We start from the raw sequence: 10,144 nt of genomic DNA on the forward strand, positions 1-10,144 counted from the left end.
TACTGTTCTAACCCCATGAAGTAGCTACTATTATTACTTTTGCTCTACCAGTGAGGAAGTAGAGACCCTTAGAGGAGAGGTAATTTGCCCACAGTCACAGATCCGGAAAGCAATGCAGAGTCAAGCTGTAGAATATGGGCTCTCAGATGTTAACCTTTTCAGCCTCCTAATACAGTTTTGGGCCCTCTCGGGTTCCAGGCTCCATACTAGGTTCTTTACGTTTGTTGTCATTTATTCTAACAACTCTATTATGGTTGGATGTATTTTTGTGTAATTGATGAGCTTTTGGTCTATCTTCCATCACTCTGGCTATCGCCACGTACTGTTTATAGTTGGCATTTGGAGAGTGGTTGTTGAGTAAAGAGAAAGATTTTTGAAAAGAAGATGCTAATTCCCTAAGAGCGTTATGCCATTTATTCATGCCGGAAACATTTAATAATAGAGCCACGTATAGAAGGAACTAAGGATGCAGATTCAAAGAAGACATGGTCTCTCCCTTGAGGGTCACAGAAAGGAAGTGAGAGCAAAGTCAAAGCACCTTACAGAGTGGTTAAGTGCCAGCAGCAGGATATGAACAGAGAGGGGGTACACACTGAGGCGGTGTGTGTGGGAAGGGAAGACCTCATGAAGGAGCAGGTGGTATCTGAACCCGGAAGGATGGGGAGTGTTCTGCCAGGTCAAGAGGAGGACAAAGCATTCTAGCCATTCAGGCCTTGCTCGAACAGTGTGCCGCTCAGTATGCAGGAGGCTGAGGGTAGTGCTGAGCAAGGCGGCTATAGAGGGGAAGGAAGAGGAACGTGGTGGAATGGAGCCAGAAGACAAAATAAATACTTGATTAACTAGATTGCCTGGAAAGGAACTCAGTTCCCTGTCAAGAAATACCAGTTGCCTGCTTGGGAGCCTGTTTCTCCCTCTCCTCCCTGCTTGTGCTTTCTCTCTCTCTCAAATAAATAAATCTTAAAAAAAAAAAAAATCTTAAAAAAAAATAAAAATCCCAATTGCCTTTTTGTTGAAGGAACTAAGAGCCAGCCTGTTTGTGATGCTGCACTACTTTTACGGATGGCCTGCTCTATTTCTTGTTTTACTAGCTCTAGTAAGAGCGCTGGGCAAAGAGCTCTGGGGAGCGATAGACAGTAATTGAGTCTCATATAATCTGTAGGATATTGGCCTATCTAGACTTATCTAATAAGGTTTTATAGCTGGGTGAATCTCATGTACTAAATCTAATTTCTCTCATTCTCTTCCTTTGTTTAATAGAGGAAGAAAGGGTGGCTGTGTAAGTGAAGTGGCCTCCTGCAGCTGGACACCTAGTGAGTGAGGCCGCTTGAATGCCCTGAAGAGCACAGGTTTTGAGTCAGGCAGACCCAAGTTCAGATCATGTCTCAGTAAATGGCTGTGTCCCCTTCAGCAAGCGCTTTGACTTCTCTGAGCCTCACTTTCCTTATCTGTGACACAAACAATTGTCACAGGTAGCCCCTAGCGTAGAGCTTATCACACAATAAGGTTCCGTATAAATCTCTTTGCCCTTCACCTTTCCTAATAGCAGCAGGTCACTGCCATAGAAGTAAAAATGAGACCAGAGGTCAAAGAGAGGGGGAGGTTAGCTGCCCCCTCAAGCAGGGCCTCTCAAGGTGCCAGAGTTGTGGTGGGGTCCCCACTCTCTGGGTTCAGACCCTATAGGTCTGAAAAGTTGACACGATCAGAACTTCCAGAGGGTACTGGCTCACTGGGGAGAGAACTTACACTACTAAAACAACACAAGAAACTTATGAATAGTCTAGAATGCAAAGTCATTACCCTCCAGTGATATATCTTCTCATAACTGGCTCACCCCTTCTCAGTCTCATATTTGTATCTTGAAGTAGAACAATCAGAACGTGGTTAATTGAACCTAGAATCTGAGCTAAGAGAGACAGTCAGAACTCTTTCACCCAGGTTGTGAGAAAAGGCTGAGCTTTTTCCAAGGACCCTTCTGTTATAGCCTAAACCTTTGTGTCTAGCAGACATATAAATATACATTCTTAGTGCTGGAAGAACAACACATTCCTACTGTGATTGCCCTGTTGAGACTCTGTGTGGACCACCTCTTTCTATTAATACATGCATCTTCTACCGTGATACAGCTGATGGGGTTAGAATCACCTTCGGGTACATTCTGCTATTGAAAAAACCTTTGATTGGACATGGGTGTTTCACAAATCTACACCAGTATTCTTACCAGAGATAATCTCTACAAATAGTTGATTTTAACTTCCAGAGTTTAAATTTCCTCTATTTTCCAGTTTCAGCTATCTTTATCCCCTTTGCCTTGCAGGTACTTGATAAAGGTCAGTTCAATAAAGGCGAGGATGAAAGAGAAAACATCTGAAATGGGCTCAAGGAAGAGGGTTTAAGTGTATTCTTTTTTTTTTTTTTTTTAAAAAAGATTTTATTTATTTGACAGAGAGAGATCACAAGTAGGCAGGGCAGAGAGGTAGGCAAAGAGAGAAAGGAGGAAGCAGGCTCCCTGCCAAGTAGGGAGCCCCATGCAGAACTCGATCCCAGGACCCTGAGATCCTGACCTGAGCCGAAAGCAGAGTCTTAACCCACTGAGCCACCCAGGTGCCCTGTCTATTTTTTGTAGCATTCTAGAATGCAAATGGTGTGAGAGGTGTAGAACACTCCAGGGTGGGAAGCTGAGGAGAAGGAAACAAGATTCTCAGTAAAGATTTCTCTAGAAGGCGTCTGGAGGATGAAGGAAAACAAATCTGCTGGGCTGTTGCTGAAGTCTAAGCGAGCAGTGGGGAGGCAGACAAGAGCACGGCGAAAAGGCTGAAGAGATGTTAGGGAAGTGACCGGATGTGCTGTTGAGATGCAGATAAAGGAAGACACTGGCTTAGGTTGTATTCAGAGAAAGAGCAAACAGAGGCGACTGGGGCCTTTTGGAGAGTTCGAACTGTTGGGACAAATGGGCTGAAGTACCCGGTAAGCAGTTTGGGGTCAGGGTCTAAGCTTCCGGGACAAATCTGGATGTCTATAATTGAAAGCATGGAAGTGGGAAGACTCCCCGGGAAGAGTGAAGGGTGGAGGCAGGTGTTGGGTAGGAGGCAGAGCCCAGACGGACACCGGATTGTAGGGACGGGCAGAGAAAAAGGAGCAGGAGGAGGGAAATCGGAAGACATTTTGAAAGCCAAGGCAGCAAGTTTCAAGGCGGTATCGGTTGCCTCCTGGAGGTCAAGAGCAGGAAGACAGGTGTCCAGTCCTTGGTTACGTGGATTCGGAAGAGCGTAGGCGGCTGGGGGCGGGGTGGGGGGGAGGAGGCGAAACCACACCAAAGGCCACTATTCCATTGCAGAGAAAGCGGACGGCCTTAGTAACATATTCTTTTGGAAGTCTGGCTGTGAAGACAGAAAAGGCGAGACTTGAGGATAACTTAAAGCTCAAGGGGATAATCAGATTCAGAATCCGTATCCTCGAGTGGGAGCAATTTGCTGAAGGCTCTCTGGAGACCCTGTGGGTCCTTCTTATGATTGTTCTTCTAGCTCTAACTGTGAAGGGGGAGGGGGCGGCGGAGAAAACGACCCCCGCCCTTCTCTAAACTGGAAACAAGAAAATCCCCATTCAGTAAAAGGCAAAACAAAACAGCGTTTGGTCCGAAAGCCTTCTTTCTTTAAAAATCCTGGCATGCAAATAAGGGGCTTTAATGTGGCTCCCAGCGATTGGTAGGTACTTACGAAATCCGTCATTTCCTCGTAGTGCAGGATTCAAACGAAGAGGCTGCTTTCCGCCTTCCTATTGGCTGTTTCACTGGGCTACTTCCCTTTACCCCTCCCGGTAGCTCTTATAAATTACACCAAATTGGTTATCCTTTCCACTTCCTTCTCCTTGAATAAGAAGCTGTAACTGCAATTTGGCCGTAATGTCAGGACGCGGAAAGCAGGGAGGCAAAGCTCGCGCCAAGGCCAAATCACGGTCGTCTCGCGCCGGCCTGCAGTTCCCGGTGGGCCGAGTGCACCGGCTGCTGCGCAAGGGCAACTACGCCGAGCGGGTGGGGGCCGGCGCGCCGGTGTACCTGGCCGCGGTGCTGGAGTATCTGACGGCGGAGATCCTGGAGCTGGCGGGGAACGCGGCCCGAGACAACAAGAAGACGCGCATCATCCCTCGCCATTTGCAGCTAGCCGTGAGAAATGACGAAGAGCTCAACAAGTTACTTGGGGGTGTCACCATTGCGCAGGGCGGCGTCCTGCCCAATATCCAGGCAGTTTTGTTGCCCAAGAAAACGGAGAGTCACAAGCCTGGCAAGAACAAATAATTAGGAAGGTCGAGACCATCCCCACTAACCCCAAAGGCTCTTTTAAGAGCCACCAAAAGGTCAACGGAGGGGCTGATAACGAAATAGCGCATTAGCTCTTTTTTTGAAAACTTGGGTGGCTCTAAAAAGAGCCTTTGGTCTTTGGCTTGTCAGGGTTTTATTTACTTTTGGCTTTGTGGCTTTCAGTTTTTTTTGGTAAGAGAACGGCCTGGATGTTGGGCAGGACGCCGCCCTGGGCGATGGTGACTTTGCCCAACAGCTTGTTGAGCTCCTCGTCGTTGCGGATGGCCAGCTGGAGGTGGCGCGGGATGATGCGCGTCTTCTTGTTGTCTCGGGCCGCGTTCCCCGCCAGCTCCAGGATCTCCGCCGTCAGGTACTCCAGCACCGCCGCCATGTACACCGGCGCGCCGGCCCCCACCCGCTCGGCGTAGTTGCCCTTGCGCAGCAGCCGGTGCACTCGGCCCACCGGGAACTGCAGGCCGGCGCGAGACGACCGCGATTTGGCCTTGGCGCGGGCCTTGCCTCCTTGCTTGCCACGACCAGACATGATTGACTGTGAAGCTAAAACACCAGAACCACGAAACCGCACAACAAAACAGAATTGAAATGCCTGCGATTGAAAAGCCTTTATAAGCTTTGCTAGGGGTGGGGTCATGAACGAGCTTTTCATTGGTCCTAAATTGGCTCCAGAACTGGCCAATGAGGGCAAGAGTAGGTGTTGTTACGTAGTCATTGCTGATAACACAAGGTTCCTACAAGGTCCAATAGAAACTAAGGGCTTTTGGAGCCCTAATTTGCATACGGTGGTTATAAAAGGATCAGGCCCGCCCATTCTCGCACTTCTTTTCTTTGCTAACCCGTGTGGTGTTTTATAATGCCTGAGCCGGCCAAATCCGCTCCCGCGCCCAAGAAGGGCTCGAAAAAGGCTGTCACCAAAGCCCAGAAGAAGGACGGCAAGAAGCGCAAGCGCAGCCGCAAGGAGAGTTACTCCATCTACGTGTACAAGGTGCTCAAGCAGGTGCACCCGGACACCGGCATCTCGTCCAAGGCCATGGGCATCATGAACTCCTTCGTCAACGACATCTTCGAGCGCATCGCCGGCGAGGCCTCCCGCTTGGCGCATTACAACAAGCGCTCCACCATCACGTCGCGGGAGATCCAGACGGCCGTGCGCCTGCTGCTGCCCGGCGAGCTGGCCAAGCACGCCGTGTCCGAGGGCACCAAGGCGGTCACCAAGTACACCAGCTCTAAGTGAGTCCCTGCCGGGACACGGCGCTCGTAGGAGTCGCCGGCCGCTTGACTCCAAAGGCTCTTTTCAGAGCCACCCACCTAATCACCAGAAAAGAGCTTTGTTCACTTATTTTCCCTCACTTGCTCCCACAAAGTAAGTTACTCCACTTGTGAAAGATCCTGGAAGATGGTACACGTAGCTTTTTAAGCCTTTCCTACATGAGATCTTGGCGCGTGACTGTCTTTGCTTTTTAATCTGGGGCGCGTCTTAACCCCGCAACTGCTTAGTTTTCTTACAAGTTCTTTTCGTGTTAGAATACGGAAATCCGCTTCTCAACTTCCATCCCCAGACTATTGTGTCCTGGTGACTCTGTTGGGTGTACGTTCCATCGGTGTTCTAAAACGAAATGAGTGGTTTCGGTCATCTTCACTTTTAAGGAGGGCCCCAGGACAACTAAACCCAGGTCCCGAGAACATTGCGTCAGAGCCTTGAAGAATTTTGAGTGTTTGGCAGCTGCGGGCGTCCAGTCACCACTTCTGCCCTGCGGTGTGGCCTCCGGTGATACCAGCGGTCTGGGCACTGAGGGTGGAGCCTAAGCCACTGCTGGGTCTTAGCCTTTCCCTGATTGGACGACATGAATATTCAAAATCGCGCGCCCTCTCCGGAATTCGTAGATTCTGGTTTCCGACGCTTGCTTTGGGGCTTTGACATCCCAATTATTTCTCGGTTTGTGGATCGTTTTTGCATTTAATTTTCTAGTCTCGGAACGCCCCGGCCTTGCGTCACTGCAAGGCGCTGGTCATTTAGGGCTGGGCTCAAAAAGTCACCTCTCGGAGACCTTTCCACGTCCCACTCAGGAATTTGCGTCTCGTTCCTGCCTATCATCTGATCTCATTGTTTTCTCTTCCTCCTAGCAGCTGTCAGAAATTGTCCGGTTCGTTTATTTTCTTATTAATGGTCTTTCTCCTTAAGCCCTTAACAGAGACTTTGTTGGTCTGGTTTTCTGCTAAATTATCAGCGACAGTCTGCCTGGCACATGGTGGACACTTAAATTCTTAATTAATATTTGTCAAATTAATTTCCCCACCCCATCCCTTTCTTAATCGCTTCCGTGGATGATGTGTGCCGTTCATTTGCATTCGATAAATGTGAAGATGAAAACAGAAATGTTTTTGGAGCTCTTTGGCAAGTCAGTCCAGGGTCCCTTCAGGGCATTAGCTCTGAGGAGGCCTAGGTTAAGATTCCTTTTCTGCACCAAAATGGTGGTTGTGGTAGTTTTCCCATTATGCTTCTGGTGGTGTATCCTCTCTTGGATTTTCATTAAATTCAGAGTATTGGTCGCTGGAAAGATCCTTTTCCCATCTCCTTTTCTGACACCCACCGTATCCATCCTGATACTCTGTTCCCCATGGAAGATGAGCTTTCAATTTATACTCATCTTCTCACTTATCAGGAAACCCTGTAAAGATAGACACTGCAAGAAAGTCAAGGCCAAATAACCCCTTTTTACAGAGGAGGTTGAGAAAAGCAAAGGAATTGGTTCGCTGGTCATGCAGTTAACATTGTTCACCTTTGTATCCTTAAATGCGCAGACAATTGCATTTTAGTTTTATTTCGTGCAAATACAGAATGTTCACTCCTTCTGTCCAAGCCTTGATTTTTGCTGATGAAGACACTGATGGTCTGATCAGCTATTCAACTCTACTTTTGGCTAAGGGGTCCTGGAGTTGATCCTAAGGGTTTCACGAATTCAAGTGGACTCCAAACATTATTGTAAACTGAATTAATCTTATGTTTCCTACATGTATTTTCAAATATGTGTAGATGCTGTTGTTATTAATAAAATTACCCATTAATTTAAAAGCTTGCCTGGATTCCTTTTATCTGTGATATATTCTCTCATTAAATGAAGTTAGATAAAACTACTGCTGGGTCTGTGGAAAAGCTGTTTGCCTCTGACTTGGTGGATGACTACTTATAAGCCATTGGCCAAACTTACTTCTACCCAAGAGGTGCACTGGGGCTGAAGTAGCTTGTTATGAGGCCTAGTCACTTAAAAAGACATTACCGCAAATAAGAAGCATTATAAACAAGACAGAAGAAACGAAATCCTTAAAAATGTTTAACATCTATAGAGCACTTACCATGGACCAGACAACAGGTCTAAGCCTTTATACATAATTAACCCTCACAAGAACCTCATGAAATAGTCACCATTATTATCTCCCATTTTATAGATGAGGAAACTGAGGCACAAAGAGGCTTCTCTTCAGATGCTCCAGAGAATAAACTCCTAGTTCAGGGTTTAAGGGATTTGAGGAAGTAAGATCAATCTCTAGACGCCTTGGACCCCTCCCTGGAGTTTGGTGTTGGGGAGGGGGACTGTTTAGGCTTTAAAATGAAAATTAAAAGGAATATCACCTGCTTTATTCTCTTTAGGATGCATCCTGTGTATAAATCTATGGTGGTGACAGTGGTGGTGGCTGAAATCCCTGGGGTTGGGACTGGGGGGTTCTGGGTCTCCAACCCAGAGGCCATACCTCAACTTACTTACCTGCTGGAATCCCTTTACTAGTATGAGAGAGTCTTGGTCACTGGTTTCAGGCTCCATCTGGGCATAGTGTTTATTAGGAAGGAAGTTGTAGAGCGGGGAAGGGGGAAAAGATGAATTTGGAATTTGGAATTTTAACTCTGGAGGGGAGCTAATTTAGGGATGGTGAGTTTAATCCTAAAGATCCTCTTTGATCACTTTTTCCTCCTGTCAAACATCTGTATACATTTGCTTATGTTAGGGTTAATAATAGTCATTGTTATAATAATAATTACTTCTACTCATTGAGCGCTTAACTGTTTCCAGGGTCCTCAGCCAAGGGCTTTACCTGCGTTGCCTCATTTCATCTTCACAACCACTGTGAAAGTAGGTTCCGCTATTATCATCCTTATTTTATAGTTGGAGGAAACAGAGTCTCAGAGAAGTGAACTTGTCCTGGATCAGTGGGGAAGTGAGTGATGGAACTGCAGTCCAATGTATGCTTTTAAAAAGGTTGATATTCGGGGTGCCTGGGTGGCTCAGTGGGTTAAGCCTCTGCCTTCGGCTCAGGTCATGATCTCAGGGTCCTGGGATCGAGTCCGGCATCAGGCTCTCTACTCAGCAGGGAGCCTGCTTCCCCTCTCTCTCTGCCTACTTGTGATCTCTTTCTCTCTCTCTGTCAAATAAATAAATAAAAATCTAAAAAAAAAAAGAAAAGCTTGATATTCAAGGGTGCCTGGGTGGCTCGGTTTGTTAAGCATCTGACTCTTGATTTCTGCTCAGGTCATTGATGTCAGGGTTGTGAGATTGAGCCCGGGATGCCTGCACAGAGCCTGCTTAAGATTCTCCTCTGTCTCCCTGTCCTTCTGCCCCTCTCCACCGGCCCCTAAAACACAAAACAAAACGAGAAAACAAACAAAACAAAACAAAACAAAAACCTTGATGTTCAAAACTCTCCAGAATCCGCCTCTCCCTGCTTTTATAGCTCTGTTTCCTACTGGTCCCCTGTGAGGTTAGGGAGATTTTCTGCTCTACTGAAAAGGGTCTGCTCACCTTCCACTAAGCCTATTTTGCTCAGGTCTGGACTGGACTGCCCCTTCCTTCTGGCTTGGCCAGAGCATTCTTTTCAAGCCAAAGCTCTATCTTCCAGCTCAAGGGACACCTTCTTTTTTCTACCTTCCTTCCTTCATTTTTCTACCATATCCACCTGTACTTTTTTTTTTTTTAACATTATTGAGTTATAATTGGCATTCAATAAACTGCATGTTTAAAGTATAATTTGCTAAGCTTTGACATACATACATTATATACCAATGAAAACATCACTACACTGAAAATAATGAACATATGCATCACCCCACCCCCAGAATTTCCTAGTCTCCCTTCATAATTCTTCTCTCTGCCCCCTTCACCAATGACCTACTTTGCCCCCATCCCTGCCCTCAGGCAACCACTGGTTATTACATATAATATCCACTGCTATTAGAGATAGTTCGACTTCTAAAGTTTTATGTAACTAGAATCCTACAGCGTGTATCCTTTGTGTCTGGCTTCTTTCACTCAAATTCCTTTTTTTTTTTTTAAGAGATTTTATTTATTTACTTCTGAAACAGAGAGAGAGCATGAGTAGGGAGAGGGGCAGAGGGAGAATCAGATTTCCCGCTAAGCAGGGAGGGAGCCCAATGAGGGGCTTGATCCCGAGACCCTGGCACCAAGACCTGAGCCCAAGGCAGATGCTTAACCAACTGAGCCACCCAGGCGCCCTCTGTTCACTTGCTGATGGATAGCTGGATTCCAGTTCTTCCACTTTGTAATACACTCCAATTTTCTATCGTAATAGTTCCACAGATGAACACAATAAACTTTTTGCCCTCAATTGGGAAGGATCTCAGATGGGGCACGAGACCAATGCACAAATATATTCTGTTTGAGTGGGAGAAAGTGTTAGGGTTACACTTCCCCTCTCCTGGGCTCACACCTCTCACATCCATTCCAGGTTCCACAGCTAGCACAGCCTTCCAAGCACAGAGCCGATCTCATCACCCACCTGCTCATAAACCTCCAGTGGTCTCCCTCACTGCCTCAGTTGGGC

At 46.9% G+C, this 10,144-nt stretch overlaps 3 protein-coding genes across 3 annotated transcripts; 2 read left to right on the forward strand and 1 right to left on the reverse strand.

The window, feature by feature from the left end:
- The first annotated feature begins 3,321 nt into the window (after positions 1–3,321).
- Positions 3,322–4,291, forward strand: LOC131809479 (histone H2A type 2-B). Its single transcript, XM_059136606.1, has one exon. The coding sequence runs from the start codon at positions 3,899–3,901 to the stop codon at positions 4,289–4,291; it is 393 nt and encodes a 130-aa protein (XP_058992589.1). The 5' UTR covers positions 3,322–3,898.
- A 111-nt stretch (positions 4,292–4,402) lies between these two features.
- LOC131809480 (histone H2A type 2-C) lies at positions 4,403–4,889 on the reverse strand. The gene has a single exon (XM_059136607.1). It carries the CDS (start codon positions 4,836–4,838, stop codon positions 4,449–4,451), a length of 390 nt encoding a protein of 129 aa, XP_058992590.1. The 5' UTR covers positions 4,839–4,889; the 3' UTR covers positions 4,403–4,448.
- A 229-nt stretch (positions 4,890–5,118) lies between these two features.
- On the forward strand, positions 5,119–7,385 carry LOC131809481 (histone H2B type 2-E). The gene has a single exon (XM_059136608.1). The coding sequence runs from the start codon at positions 5,166–5,168 to the stop codon at positions 5,544–5,546; it is 381 nt and encodes a 126-aa protein (XP_058992591.1). The 5' UTR covers positions 5,119–5,165; the 3' UTR covers positions 5,547–7,385.
- The last annotated feature ends 2,759 nt before the right edge of the window (positions 7,386–10,144 follow it).

The sequence above is a fragment of the Mustela lutreola genome, chromosome 10, assembly GCF_030435805.1.
Source record: "Mustela lutreola isolate mMusLut2 chromosome 10, mMusLut2.pri, whole genome shotgun sequence".
Taxonomy (NCBI): domain Eukaryota; kingdom Metazoa; phylum Chordata; class Mammalia; order Carnivora; family Mustelidae; genus Mustela; species Mustela lutreola.